Source organism: Borostomias antarcticus, assembly GCF_949987555.1.
Source record: "Borostomias antarcticus genome assembly, chromosome: 24".
Taxonomy (NCBI): Eukaryota; Metazoa; Chordata; class Actinopteri; order Stomiiformes; family Stomiidae; genus Borostomias; species Borostomias antarcticus.
The window spans coordinates 15255088-15270673 of NC_140257.1; the positions used below are offsets into that span (position 1 = coordinate 15255088).

The 15586-nt window shown below is 48.8% G+C and overlaps 1 protein-coding gene across 1 annotated transcript in view; it reads left to right on the forward strand.

Moving 5' to 3' along the window:
• LOC311325590 (sickle tail protein homolog) overlaps nt 1–13976 on the forward strand; it is a gene marked incomplete at its 3' end in the record, with an annotated part of 54022 nt that extends 40046 nt beyond the window's left edge. The window contains exons 12-23 of the mRNA XM_084458311.1: nt 3687–3834; nt 4430–4772; nt 4961–5092; nt 5359–5638; nt 6138–6400; nt 6529–6687; nt 6919–7041; nt 7760–8735; nt 8826–9457; nt 10141–10274; nt 11481–11612; nt 13922–13976. Of these exons, the coding sequence (XP_084314437.1) occupies nt 3687–3834; nt 4430–4772; nt 4961–5092; nt 5359–5638; nt 6138–6400; nt 6529–6687; nt 6919–7041; nt 7760–8735; nt 8826–9457; nt 10141–10274; nt 11481–11612; nt 13922–13976 (3377 nt within the window). The remainder of the gene's footprint in view (nt 1–3686; nt 3835–4429; nt 4773–4960; nt 5093–5358; nt 5639–6137; nt 6401–6528; nt 6688–6918; nt 7042–7759; nt 8736–8825; nt 9458–10140; nt 10275–11480; nt 11613–13921) is intronic.
• Nucleotides 13977–15586: the final 1610 nt, after the last annotated feature.

A 15586-nucleotide genomic window follows, 5' to 3' on the forward strand; every position in this document is an offset into this window, starting at 1 on the left:
GCTTGGCCTATATACCTGTGAATGTTCATGAAGATTGTAGATAAAAATAAATTTGGTCTGAAAAAAAAAAAGCCATACATACATACCCCTTATGTTTTTTTTCAGGTGGACATAATTAAATTGTTCACCGCTCGGCCTAGTAATGGACTAGACACCCCTGGGTGGCAGATCTATGATCAGAATTGCTTGGCCTATATACCTGTGAATGTTCATGAAGATTGTAGATAAAAATAAATTTGGTCTGAAAAGAAAAATGCCATACATACCCCTTATGTATTTTTTCAGGTGGACATAATTAAATTGTTCACCGCTCGGCCTAGTAATGGACTAGACACCCCTGAGTGGCAGATCTATGATCAGAATTGATTGGCCTATATACCTGTGAATGTTCATGAAGATTGTAGATGGAAATAAATTTGGTCTGAAAAAAAAAAAGCCATACATACATACCCCTTATGTTTCTTTTCAGGTGGACATAATTAAATTGTTCACCGCTCGGCCTAGTAATGGACTAGACACCCCTGGGTGGCAGATCTATGATCAGAATTGCTTGGCCTATATACCTGTGAATGTTCATGAAGATTGTAGATAAAAATAAATTTGGTCTGAAAAGAAAAATGCCATACATACCCCTTATGTTTTTTTTCAGGTGGACATAATTAAATTGTTCACCGCTCGGCCTTGTAATGGACTAGACACCCCTGGGTGGCAGATCTATGATCAGAATTGCTTGGCCTATATACCTGTGAATGTTCATGAAGATTGTAGATAAAAATAATTTTGGTCTGAAAAGAAAAATGCCATACATACCCCTTATGTATTTTTTCAGGTGGACATAATTAAATTGTTCACCGCTCGGCCTAGTAATGGACTAGACACCCCTGGGTGGCAGATCTATGATCAGAATTGCTTGGCCTATATACCTGTGAATGTTCATGAAGATTGTAGATAAAAATAAATTTGGTCTGAAAAGAAAAATGCCATACATACCCCTTATGTATTTTTTCAGGTGGACATAATTAAATTGTTCACCGCTCGGCCTAGTAATGGACTAGACACCCCTGGGTGGCAGATCTATGATCAGAATTGCTTGGCCTATATACCTGTGAATGTTCATGAAGATTGTAGATAAAAATAAATTTGGTCTGAAAAGAAAAATGCCATACATACCCCTTATGTATTTTTTCAGGTGGACATAATTAAATTGTTCACCGCTCGGCCTAGTAATGGACTAGACACCCCTGGGTGGCAGATCTATGATCAGAATTGCTTGGCCTATATACCTGTGAATGTTCATGAAGATTGTAGATAAAAATAAATTTGGTCTGAAAAAAAAAAAGCCATACATACATACCCCTTATGTTTTTTTTCAGGTGGACATAATTAAATTGTTCACCGCTCGGCCTAGTAATGGACTAGACACCCCTGGGTGGCAGATCTATGATCAGAATTGCTTGGCCTATATACCTGTGAATGTTCATGAAGATTGTAGATAAAAATAAATTTGGTCTGAAAAGAAAAATGCCATACATACCCCTTATGTATTTTTTCAGGTGGACATAATTAAATTGTTCACCGCTCGGCCTAGTAATGGACTAGACACCCCTGAGTGGCAGATCTATGATCAGAATTGATTGGCCTATATACCTGTGAATGTTCATGAAGATTGTAGATGGAAATAAATTTGGTCTGAAAAAAAAAAAGCCATACATACATACCCCTTATGTTTCTTTTCAGGTGGACATAATTAAATTGTTCACCGCTCGGCCTAGTAATGGACTAGACACCCCTGGGTGGCAGATCTATGATCAGAATTGCTTGGCCTATATACCTGTGAATGTTCATGAAGATTGTAGATAAAAATAAATTTGGTCTGAAAAGAAAAATGCCATACATACCCCTTATGTTTTTTTTCAGGTGGACATAATTAAATTGTTCACCGCTCGGCCTTGTAATGGACTAGACACCCCTGGGTGGCAGATCTATGATCAGAATTGCTTGGCCTATATACCTGTGAATGTTCATGAAGATTGTAGATAAAAATAATTTTGGTCTGAAAAGAAAAATGCCATACATACCCCTTATGTATTTTTTCAGGTGGACATAATTAAATTGTTCACCGCTCGGCCTAGTAATGGACTAGACACCCCTGGGTGGCAGATCTATGATCAGAATTGCTTGGCCTATATACCTGTGAATGTTCATGAAGATTGTAGATAAAAATAAATTTGGTCTGAAAAGAAAAATGCCATACATACCCCTTATGTTTTTTTTCAGGTGGACATAATTAAATTGTTCACCGCTCGGCCTAGTAATGGACTAGACACCCCTGGGTGGCAGATCTATGATCAGAATTGATTGGCCTATATACCTGTGAATGTTCATGAAGATTGTAGATAAAAATAAATTTGGTCTGAAAAGAAAAATGCCATACATACCCCTTATGTATTTTTTCAGGTGGACATAATTAAATTGTTCACCGCTCGGCCTAGTAATGGACTAGACACCCCTGGGTGGCAGATCTATGATCAGAATTGATTGGCCTATATACCTGTGAATGTTCATGAAGATTGTAGATAAAAATAAATTTGGTCTGAAAAGAAAAATGCCATACATACCCCTTATGTTTTTTTTCAGGTGGACATAATTAAATTGTTCACCGCTCGGCCTAGTAATGGACTAGACACCCCTGGGTGGCAGATCTATGATCAGAATTGCTTGGCCTATATACCTGTGAATGTTCATGAAGATTGTAGATAAAAATAAATTTGGTCTGAAAAGAAAAATGCCATACATACACCCCTTATGTATTTTTTCAGGTGGACATAATTAAATTGTTCACCGCTCGGCCTAGTAATGGACTAGACACCCCTGAGTGGCAGATCTATGATCAGAATTGATTGGCCTATATACCTGTGAATGTTCATGAAGATTGTAGATGGAAATAAATTTGGTCTGAAAAAAAAAAAGCCATACATACATACCCCTTATGTTTCTTTTCAGGTGGACATAATTAAATTGTTCACCGCTCGGCCTAGTAATGGACTAGACACCCCTGGGTGGCAGATCTATGATCAGAATTGCTTGGCCTATATACCTGTGAATGTTCATGAAGATTGTAGATAAAAATAAATTTGGTCTGAAAAGAAAAATGCCATACATACCCCTTATGTATTTTTTCAGGTGGACATAATTAAATTGTTCACCGCTCGGCCTAGTAATGGACTAGACACCCCTGGGTGGCAGATCTATGATCAGAATTGCTTGGCCTATATACCTGTGAATGTTCATGAAGATTGTAGATAAAAATAAATTTGGTCTGAAAAAAAAAACGCCATACATACCCCTTATGTTTTTTTTCAGGTGGACATAATTAAATTGTTCACCGCTCGGCCTGGTAATGGACTAGACACCCCTGGGTGGCAGATCTATGATCAGAATTGCTTGGCCTATATACCTGTGAATGTTCATGAAGATTGTATTTAAAAATAAATTTGGTATGAAAAAAAAAAAGCCATACTTACTTATACTCTAAGGCATTTTTATTGTAGATAAATTTATTTTTATCTACAATCTTCGACTGACGTTGGTAATTACAGCCGGTCTATTCAGAAGCAGTACGGTACAGCAGCAGCTGAACCTCAGGGGACAGCCCTAACCTTAACGCCCCCTTAACGCCCCTCCAGGGGAGTTCCCGGGCCTGCAGGGGCGCATGCGCTCGGTGCTGAGGGTGGAGGTGGAGGCGGTGCGTTTCCTGAAGGAGGAGCCCCACAAGATGGACAGCATGCTGAGGAGGGTGAAGGCGCTGACCCAGGAGCTGAGCGAGCTCAGGAGGTAACAGGTCGACCCCCGTTAACGACCATCCGTCCCGAAAAGGGTCAAATACAACCTGGCGTGGTCGTGTGCCCTCCTAACAATAAAAATGGGGCATCTGGACAAAATGTCGGGTGCAGTTGGCTGCCAGATTGGGAGAAAACGGGAAAACATCCGGGGGGGGGAGGGGAGGGGGGTAGGATGGATCGTCGATGGGAATTCCCTAGTCCTATCAATCCTCCCGGCTCTGCTGTTAATTAGCGGTTAGCCTTGTGGTTGCAGATCCCAGCAGGGCCCTACGTGTCACCACTTGTTGGAAGCCACAGTTCCCCTACTTGGACTATGCACTGAATCAGCTGATCATTACATTACATTACAGTCATTTAGCAGACGGTTTTATCCAAAGCGACTAACAATAATTGCATAATGAATGACAGAACGAAGCAGTAACGTACTAGTTACGTAGCTAGTTGGGCAAGCGACTACGTCTGCGCATAAAACCACATGGATATATAATTATTATTAAGACTGTTTAATAATAAAAACGATTTAAGACTATTTGACTAATAAACTTTGACTTGAAGTTGTGCTGCCCCCCCCCCCCCCCCCTCCCCAGGTGTGTGACAGAGACCCATCCCCACGGCCCAGAGGCGAGCGTGGAGGGCCAGGAGAGGTCAGACGCCGTGGACCCCCCCCCAAGACCCGCTGCCGCCACGCCCTCCCCCAGACCCCAGCCTCGCTCCGCCGCCTGCCCCCCCCCTGCTACCCCCGCTGCCCGGCCCGAGGCCACTCCCCCCGGCGCCCCCGCCTCCCCGGTCGCCGCCTACCGACTCAGGAGCTCGCCAGCGGCCACGGTGGCGTGCCAGCACTCCGCCCCCACCGCCATGACGCACCACCACCACCAAGCCTCCCCCCCGCTCACCCCCACCCACGGACCGGACACGCCCACCGTCGCCAAGGTTACTTCCAGGACCGTCAAAATTGTTTGCCTCCTTTCGATTCAATGACCTGTTCAAAACGACTCTATATTAGCATACTTTGAAAAACGACTTTTACTGTTGAATCAGGCTACAGCTCTCTGCCACGTTTACATTTAAAACGTTAAAACCGCTCGACGATTAACGCCGCTACTCCCCTCGTCTCCAAGGTCAGCCCGTGCAGTCGAGAGGGCAGCCCCGCCCTGCGAAAGAAGGCGGCCCCCCGGGGAGCGGACGGGAACGCCCCCTCCCCCTCTCCCTCCCCCCCCGCCAGCGTCGCCGAGACCGCCGCGGGCGCCGAGGTCGGTAGCCGTGCCGGTTGTGTTTTTATTACATTACATCACATCGCATGTCGCGCTTTACTGCAGTTGGTGAAGTCACACAAAGTAATTTATTTCATTAACGAGATGGGTGTTCAGCACGTGGTCTCTGTAGAGGAATGTTGCTGGTCTCTGATCAGTTATAGTAACAGTCATCTCTCTCCCCGCGCAAAGATCAGCTCAGTCAAAATGTTGACAGAATCAGGTATTTTCCTCATCGTCTGACCTCTGACCTCCGACCTCCCCAGGCTGCGGAGCGGGAGGGGGGCGAGGCCAGACAGGGCGACCCTCACCCCTCCTCCTCCGACGACTTTGAGCAGATCCTCCAGGAGGCGCAGGCCAGGCTGATGAGAGCCATCCCCGACCTGGAGGTCGCCGAGACCGGGGAGGAGGAGGAGGAAGAGGAGGATCCTTGCTCCCCCTCGCCCCCGGAGCAGCCCCCCCAGGCTCCGGACCGGCCCGTCTCAGACCTGACCCCCACCCCGCCGGACGAGCTGGACGCCCCCCCGCCAGGTCCAGCCGCCCCAGGTCAGAAAGACGGTGTCGTACGAACGCCTTGTGAGAGCGCTTTAAAACTACTTCCAGCTGCTTATATTTTTTCCTGCTCGGGGGCAATTCGAACAAGATACTCTTTTCTTTTCTCCGTAACGTACGTAGTCCTGTACTTCCAGAAAACTTACAGGACTAAGAAGTAACTTAGTTAAATACGTTGATTTGAGTCAGACTGACAGGATGATTGAGTTTTAAGGCTCAGCAGGACCGGTTTGCAATTGTAGCTAATTCTGTAAACCTCTGTGTGTGTGTGTGTGTGTGCGTGTGTGTGTGTGCGTGTGTGTGCGTGTGTGTGTGTGCGTGTGTGTGCGCGTGTGTGCGCGTGTGTGCGCGTGTGTGCGCGCGTGTGTGTGTGCGTGTATCTGTGTGTGTGCGTGTGTGCGTGTGTCTGTTCGTGTGTGTGTCTGTGTGTGTGTGTGTGCGTGTGTGTGTGTGCGTCTGTGTGTGCGCGTATGTGTGTGTGTTTCTCTGTCAGAGGGAGCTCCGCAGTGTCCCGTCCCGGCCGAGGCCCCGCCCCCCCCCGGCGCCGGTGCCGTTTTCCCCGGCGCCACGGCGGAGAAGCCCGGGCGACCCGGCGTGGACGGGGAGAGGAGAGAGAGAGAGACCCTCGACAAGACCGGGAAGTCTCCGCCTCCGCCGCCTCCTCGCCGCTTCTTCTACCCCGCCAGCCCCGGCCTGACCACCGGGAGGTCAGGAGAGGTCATCTACACCGCCCGCAAGGAACACGTCGCCACACAGGTGTGTGTGTGAGTGTGTGTGCGTGTGTGTGCGTGTGTGTGTGTGTGTGTGTGTGTGTGTGCGTGCGTGTGTGTGTGTGTGCGTGTGTTCGGTCGGTCCAACAACCGTCTGTGTCTGTCTCACATCAGGAAGAGGACGAGGCAGTTGTGGTCCCTCAGCCTAAACCAATCAGACAGCCCCCTGAGGTGAAACCCAAGCCCCAGACCAATCAGGTTGCTGCGCCCGCCTCGGAGACCGCCCACCAGGAGGACGAGGAGGAGGAAGACCAGTTCATGAAGGAGCTGCAGGTGAATACGTTCATCTTAGCATCCCCCAGTACAGGTTTCATCACCACGTAGACCGGTGTCGCCATCTGCTGGTCGACAGAGGCATCACCGTGGAGATACAGTGTGGAAAGCCGTCTTCCATTTTTGACGCCCTCAGCGATTTCTGTCCTACGCATAGAGGGTCACACATGGTGTTTGTGGCCTTTAACACCCTTTAACCCCCCTGGCGACCTTTGACCTCCCCCATCTCAGGTGTTTCAGAAGTGCTCTGTGAGGGAGGTGGGAGGAGCCAGGTGTGTGGTCGACCTGTCAGAGTCTGGCTCCCTGGCCAGAGAGATAGAGGCTCCGCCCCCTGTCTCTCCCACACACACACAGGTAACCGACCCAGAGCGGCGCCCCGGGATTAACACGCTGTGTGTGTGTGTGTGTGTGAACTGGTTAACACTCACTCACTCACTCACTGCATCACTACCTCACTGACCTAACTGAGCGTCTGTCTGTCTGCTCCGGGCTTATGTTTGAATGTCCCCTTGAATAAAGACGTGTTTACCACTGGGGGGCGCTGTTGCCGAACGGAATCCCAACTCCCAACCCAAGTCTCTCTTTTGAATTATGTTATTGATTGAGTTTCACACAACTAACATGCGGATGTGATCACTGTGACAGGGCGGTCCTGTCTGGCGGTCTTTCTGTGTCACGCTCGTCCGTTCTCAAGGGATTGACCGATGAATTTTCTTGGGATTTTCTTGGTACTAATGTTTGCTTGGCTGATCCATCCACTCACAGCAAGTTACTGACCTCCATCCTCTTCCATCCTAGGGTAACTACACTCGTTTTTCTCCTGGCTGCTACTGTAGGTGTCCACTCCTCTAAATAATAATAATAATAATGCATTTTATAATGCACTTGCTGAAATGTGACCCAGATGCTTGTCCTCTGCAGTCTGCACAGATCCGGTCCACATGCACGGTTTGGTCAAGAAATGACCCCTGACCTCTCCCACCTCGGCGCTAGTGTAGATCTGAAAGGACTTGGGATTGGTATAAACAAGATGGTGGCAGCAATGTTCACCATCCTCCTTAAACCCATCCAGTCCGCTGAGATCTACGCAGGAGCCGAGGGGGTGGGGGGTCCAGGGGCTTTGCTTCCCGACGCGGCCGCTAGCCTTTCTGATGACGGAGAACTGTACCGTACTGTGTTCCAGGTTTTGTATTACGTCACGTCTCGGCTGTCCAATGAGGAGGTCTCGTTGGGAGTGACCGACCAATCGGAAGACAAGGAGGGGACGGCGCTCTCGTCACAGGTGGCCGGTCATCATAACCCTCCTGATATAACCCAGCAGCCCGAGTTACTAACCCCTCATCTGTCAGAGATCCAAGATGGCCGCCCCGACCCGGAGAGAACGGCGTCCGCGCCGGAGGGGAGGGAGAAGAATTCGGGAGCGGAGAGAGAGGCGGAGGACCCCGTTCAAGCAGAGGAGGCGGCTGAACAGGCGCCTGTCTCAATATCAGGCCCCGAGGAGAAGCGGGACGAATCCACGGCCGTCCAGCAGGTCAACGTTCGGCCGGTCGCCACCGTGACCTCGCCATCGCTGGCGCAGGGTCAGGAGATTCCCCTCAGTCCTGACCCTCCCACTCCCAGTGCGATTGACCGCCAGGACAGCCAACGGCAGGAGCAGGTGGCGATGAGGTCATCCAAGGGGCGTACCGGATACACGGAGGAGGAGGGCGGTGGCCAATCAGACGAGGAGGGCCCGCCTCCGTCGGACCACATGGCCTTCATGATCACCAACAGCGAGGTCCAGTCGCTGTCGAGGGGCGAGTACCGCGAGCTGGTCAGCGCCGGCGCGTCCCACGTCCAGACCGTCACCGTGAGCGCCGCCGCCGCCGTCGCCGCCGACCGGCGGGAGGAGGGGGTGGAGGCGGAGCCGTACGACCAGTACGACAGGAAGCCCGTCATCATCATCTTCGACGAGCCCATGGACATCCGCTCGGCCTACAAGCGGCTGTCCACCATCTTCGAGAGCGAGGAGGAGCTGGACAGGATCCTGCCGCCTCGCCAGTGCATCCGCGAGGAAGAGGAGGAGGGGGAGGAAGAGGCGGCGAGGAAGAGGAGGAGCCCGACCGGGGTAAAGCCGAACGGGGACGCGGCGGAGGGAGAGAGAGGGGTCGCGGAGGACGTTGCGGAGGACGCCGCGGTTCTACGAGGGAACGCCGCGCCTGACCGCCCGTCTCCGGGCCGGCCGGAGACCGCCGACGGCGCCAAGCAGGAGGGCAAGAAGAGGTTCAGATTCAAGTTCCCCAAAAGCAAGCTGGCGGCCATTAGCCACGCCCTCCGGACGGGCAGCAGGACGGGCAGGAAGACGGTGCAGGTGGTGGTGTACGAGGAGGGGGCGGGCGAGGAGACCAGGACGGAGACGGACAGGTTCGAGATCAGCAGCGGCGGCGACGCCGTTTTGTCGCCGGGCCCTCCCGCCAGGACGAACTCCCAGAGCCGGACCGAGAAGCTCTGCCGGAGCGCGTACAACTCCATCAGCAGCCTGGAGGAGACCATCAAACAGCTGGAGATCACCGTGGACACCATGGGCCTCCCGCCCGACGCGCCAAGCCCGGCGTCCGACCCCGCCGCCGACCCCGCCTCCCCTCAGGCCCGGACCCGAGGGGAGAGGGAGGGCAGCCCCTCCAAGAGACCCGCCCCTCAGGTGTCCAAGGGCCTGACGACGCCCCCGCAGTCTAAGAAGGCCAAATCGCAGCTCCCCAAAGCGACCCCCGCCACCTCCGCCAGGAAACAGGTCTACTTTACGCTCATAAGCCCCTCCCCCCCCCGTTTGTCGCTCTGGCTGGGTGGCTGGGCCTCTGTGTGGTGCACTCTCCCTCTAACCGACGACCACGAGGGGTTAACGCGTCCCTTAACCTCTGAATGTACGGGGATAACAAAAAAATGTGCTTTAACAGTTAACTTCTAAAGGATGAATTAACATGTCCTTCCAGGTCCTGCTCGGCTGTCTGTGTGTCGACCTCGACTGACCAGATTGTAGTTCTCTTGGTTAACGTGTCGTTGTAGTCCTTTGGGCTCCTACATTGTGACGGGTCTTTCTGTCTCCTAATCGCAACCCGTCGAACGGCGATCGGCGACATCTTTCAAAAACTGTGTGACACGTTTGAACACGACCGGAAATGCGGATGTGGTCGTCTGTGGAGCTTGTTCTCAGTGTTGGCAATGGGGGTCGTTGGTTTATCGAAGCATGCTAACAGCACCCTCTCACTACAAATCTCTCTCTCTCTCTCTCTCTCTCTCTCTTAAAAAATCAATTTGCATGCGTTTCAAGGACAGCATCTTGATTCAGCTCTCAGACATGGTTTAATACCTTTGTGTGTCTGTCTGTCTCTCTGTCTGTATGTCTGTCTCTCTGTCTGTCTGTCTGTCTGTCTGTCTGTCTGTCTGTCTGTCTCCCATCTGTCTGACCGTAAGCAGAGCGCCTCCTCTCCCTCGTCTGGACGTCTGAGCCTGTCCAGGTCGGTCCAGCGCCCGTCCGGCTCCCCCGACAAGCCGGCCAAGGGCCCCGCCCTGCAGGACAACCAGCGGCAGTTCCGACAGGTAGTTTCACTGTGAGGAGCTCCGGTCACTTCCTCAGTGCAGGACAGCGGTCTGTGTGACGCGCTGATGGAGACTGGGAATGACTGGAGGACCTGTTTGTGGTTGAAGTGTGTGAAATGGTCGTTGTCTACACCTTATATTCTATAATGTATGCCTTACACCCTGCACACCCTCTACCCTACCCCATACATACTGTATCCTATGACCTACCTACACCCTATACACCTACTACCCTAAACCCTATACGCTACACCTCCTAGAACATATAACCTACCTACTATGTACCTGCACCCTACACACACTACCCTACACCCTACACGACCTAGAACATATAACCTACCTACACTGTGCCTACACACACTACCATACACCCTAAAACCTACACCTTACACCCCCTAGAACATATAACCTACCTACTCTGTACCTGCACCCTACACACACTACCCTAAAACCTATAACCTACACCTTACACCACACACCATACAAACTATACCCTACCTACACCCTAGTTACAACCTACACACACTTTACACTATATCCTACACCCTACATCCTCCAGCCCACATCCAACACCCTCTCCCAGCATGCAGCAGGAGATGAGGATAGATATTCACTTTACTCATCCTCCTCAAGCCTATCTTTTGTGATTCTTTCTACGATTGAGATTGTAATCCTAACTAATTCTAACTCCATATATATTCTCCCCAGCTGCGAACGCTGACGTGTGTGTATTGTTCCAAGATAGTGAAAAATATACAGCCCAGTAATATCCTGATCTCGTGCTTTCCTTATATCTGTCGTTTCTTCCTTAAGCGCACTGTTCGCTTCTTCTATGACATGATGCTAACAAGTTCAAGTTCAAGGGCTTTTATTGTCATGTTGTTGTTACTCGTACCTGTGAAGCGTCATCACTAACGGCCGCGTCTCGCCTCTCTCGACACCCCGTGTCCCTGTCCGTCCGTCCGTCTGCAGGCTAACAGGAGCGCTAGGCACGCTGGCGGGGGGGGCAGTAGTCCCTCTCTCCTGGCTTTACCCTCCTCTAAGATCCCAGCCATTTGTCCTAGCTCAGGAAAACGCATGCTAGTGTCTGCTCCAGCTTCGGTCCCTGTCATGTCCTCTTCCTCCTCTTCCTCCTCCTCCTCCTCATCCTCCTCCTCCTCCAAGCCCAGATCTTCTGTCCCGTGTCTGAATCTGAGTCGTCTCGTCCCTACATCTAGCCACGCCTCCTCGCGGTCCCCCGGTAACGCCGCTCCCCGCATCCCAAGCCCCTCCCACGGCGACAAGTGCCGTCACCTCTCGCTCCCGTCGTCGTCGTCGCAGAGCCAGAACGGCCGGCACGCCGCCGACCCGTGCTCCTTCTGCATGGCCTCCTCTTCCTCCTCCTCCTCGCCTTACTCCTCCACCTCCTCCTCCCTGTCCCCCTCCTCCTCCTCCTCCTCCCCTACCTCCCCCTCCCTCCTGTCCCCCACGGCTGGGAGGAGCGTGCGTACACCTGCACACACACCCAGCTTCCCCGGACACCAGATGCATGCTGGGAGAGGAGGCGGGACCACTCACACACCAGCGCCGTCAACCAAGGGCGCGTCCTGATGGCTGATGTCATGTTGTTGCCACAGCATAATGTGAGGGGCATTGTGTCCCACTTTTTTTATGTCTACTGTAGGTCAATGCTCTTGCTTTGCACATTTTGTCGTTCAACCATCATGCAGTGTACTTTTATTTTTTTAGCAGGGAAAATTGGGGTTCTATTCAATTTTTATTGTTTCCGGACGTTTCTAGGGTATTTCGATCATCTTTCATTTAAACAATGAAATCAAAAGAAACTAATTTGGATTGTGAATCCAGTGCACTTGCTTTGGGGAGAACACTTGTATGTCTTACTGTACCACCGAAGCACACTGACTTAAGTCTACTTAATAGAGCTGGGTTTTACTGTTGCTTTTTGGTTTGACTCTCACATTCACTACATTGCGCCCCGAATCATTTACTGTATGGTGACAACAGAGTGTATGCTCATATAATTCAGTGGTGCTTTAAACGAAATTGGTATTATTATAATTGATGTGAGAGTGAGTGGTTATTAGTGAAGGTTTTATTTTTAATTCTTTTTAGTTTTACTGTGTACCCACAGTACATTTGAGTGATAAATGTGTAGCCTATCATATCAAATTACAGTACAGGATATTCTAAAGAGTATCAGACCATTCATGTAGATAGGGTGGATGAAAGTATGGAAATGGTTTATTTTGAAATAGTTTTGAAATTGCATTCTTGCTGATGACCTTAGGCGAGTTGTTACAGACTGGGCGTGGCGTCTTTCCAAGATCCTATGCACTGAAATACCTCTTAGCTGATCAACTTCACCTGTACACACAGGGGGCTTTTAACCTTGCTTTGAACTAACTACGCTTCTCTGCTACGTTTTTGGATTCTTCAGACTAACAGTGCGTGGACATTATACTGTACATAATGACCTTATGGTTTCCAATATGGCTATTGCTTTAATATCAGTTAAAGACCTGTGATACTCATATAATTGGTGTATTCAAACATAATGAGTGACAGAACACTATAGTACAAGTGGCTTTTATGTGTACACAGATAGTATTTTTATTACCTTGCCAAATTGCAATCCCATGCATGCCTTTAAAATATTTCAGATATTCTCACGTCATATAGAGAAGAACTACTGTGTTTGCACAATTCTGTAAATATTTTCTGTTCTCTTGCTTTGTAAAACGGTAAGCCATGTTGCACAGAGGTATTGTATATTGGAATGGTTGTGAGTTTGGCAAATTAATAAAGGGCTTTCTGACTTCAGTGTTTGATTCTGCTTTAACGTTCATGTTACTGCCCAGTAGAGGGCGCCATAAGAACATCTAGAATGAATGCAAGCATATTTTTTTAAGAACGATATTACATTAATTCTGATTCCAAAACATTTATTTGCAAGGCAATGCATTTGTTTTCATTATGAAATCAGAAATTGAACATTGTGTGACTAACTTCAATTTGGTCTCTTTTGACTGGACAATGCCATAAAAGAAAATCTAAAAATAATAATTCTATTAAAGGGACATAGGCTTTTTAAATTCTGCTAAATTAAGTAAAGCCTATGTGCTTTTAACTATTCAGAGTTAATTTTGCTCTTTATATGAGATGGCATCGGTCCATCCAAGTCACTCTGGAAAACATAATGAGATGTCTGCGGCCCTTTAATTGGCAAAATGACTAGTAATTAGTTTCATTAACAGATAATTAGCTCATATGTAAATTCCAGAGTTGATGAATCCCAATGCCCATCTTCCTGTAATTAGCATGTAATTTTTTTGCATCATATTTAACACAGAAAAGTAACACAGTCCAAACTGCGGGATGCAACGCAGGGAGGGGTGCGAGGTAATTAGAAAGATCTCACTTTAGCATTTAAAGGTTAATTACAACATTTTACGACTGGGCCTCGTCAACAGCAGTGGTCTAGGAGGACATCCACAAACCAACAAGGAACTTTGTGGGAGTTAATCAAAGATGTGTCTCCTAATTTGCATTTCTAATTGGAATTAATATGGGTAGCCCAATTAGTATGCATGCCAATTTAACCAGTTGTAGTTTTCAGTATAACTGCCTTGTGATGCTGTCTGTGAATGGGTTTCTTCAGTTGTGGGGTCCGGGGTAGCAGTGTGACGATGCTGGAGGTGAGATATTGGGGGTGAGGAGGATGGAGGTGAGATATTGGGGGTGAGGAGGATGGAGGTGAGATATTGGGGGTGAGGAGGATGGAGGGGAGATATTGGGGGTGACGATGCTGGAGGTGAGATATTGGGGGTGAGGAGGATGGAGGTGAGATATTGGGGATGAGCTTCTGGAGGGGAGATATTGGGGGTGAGGAGGATGGAGGGGAGATATTGGGGGTGAGGAGGATGGAGGGGAGATATTGGGGGTAGGAGGATGGAGGGGAGATATTGGAGGTGAGGAGGATGGAGATGAGATATTGGGGGTGAGGAGGATGGAGGTGAGATATTGGGGGTGAGCTTCTGGAGGTGAGATATTGGGGGTGAGGATGGAGGTGAGATATTGGGGGTGAGGAGGATGGAGGTGAGATATTGGGGGTGAGGAGGATGGAGGTGAGATATTGGGGGTGAGGAGGATGGAGGTGAGATATTGGGGATGAGCTGCTGGAATGGAGCTTCTTGTTTTTGTGACCAATATTTAGGTAATATCAACAAGCCATGTTGGCCAGGATGAAAGCATAGTGACTCTGTGTATGTAGTAATCCTGTAACTCTACTATATATCTGAACAGAGAGAAAGACAGGGGAGGAATGTAGCCAGTCCGTTTCAGAGGCCCACTACAATGTCCTGTAATAAAACAGAGCTCACGACACAAATGCACCATAAGGGAGGTAAATTCACCAGACATATAATAAATGTACCACAATGGAAGTACTGTTAAAAGCGTATTAGCAGACAAGTACATACCTGTATGTATTCCATGATCCTATTGCTGACAGGTATCCAGTACAAAGCCAGTCACAGTCAACCAGAAGTCCTCGGTTCCATGGTAGCTACTACGCATCACCTCCCCCCCCCCCCCAAAAGCAGAGAGAATGTGGAACACGACCTTGGGACAGGCACCCTCTAATTCAGCTCAGCCGTTATGAGGGCATTACCGTAGGCTACCCACCGAGACCACTGGGTCTGGAAGAAGACCCCAGGCGCCGTCTGACAGCTAGCAATTACGCCTTCACCATTAACTACTCCAACACTTCATTAAGAATTAATTAAATCAAGTCTTTGAGGAATTGTCTTAAAAGTACAATCAAGAGAATTGAGAGAAGACGCCGTGCTTCATTGTCTGACAGTAACAGACGAGGTGTCTTGATTTGATGGACGCAAACACAAAACCAAAAAAGTCTGCGGGATTCTGTTTTGACAACAAAACTTTCAATATTTTTTATTCCAAAAGCAGTGAATTAAATTGATCAAAATTACAAATTAAAAAAAAAGTTAAAACTCAACCATAATTTAAACATTCAGTTAACAAAAATAACATCCATTTATTCATCAACTGTTACAAAAAGCTACAAAACAGAATAGAGTACAAAAGATTTCCAAATCAGGGTGACTATACACTGCAGCTTGTTCTGTCTTCATCGTTTCGTCCACGATAGAAGTTCATTAGATCAGTAGGAAAACACACTGCTCCTGCGTCCTGATCAGGTCACCATCATGTAAATATATATGTGAGATTGTTAAGAAAAGCAATTAGCCATTAGGACAGCTGATCTAAGCCTGATACCACAACAAAAAATCCCCCAAAAGAC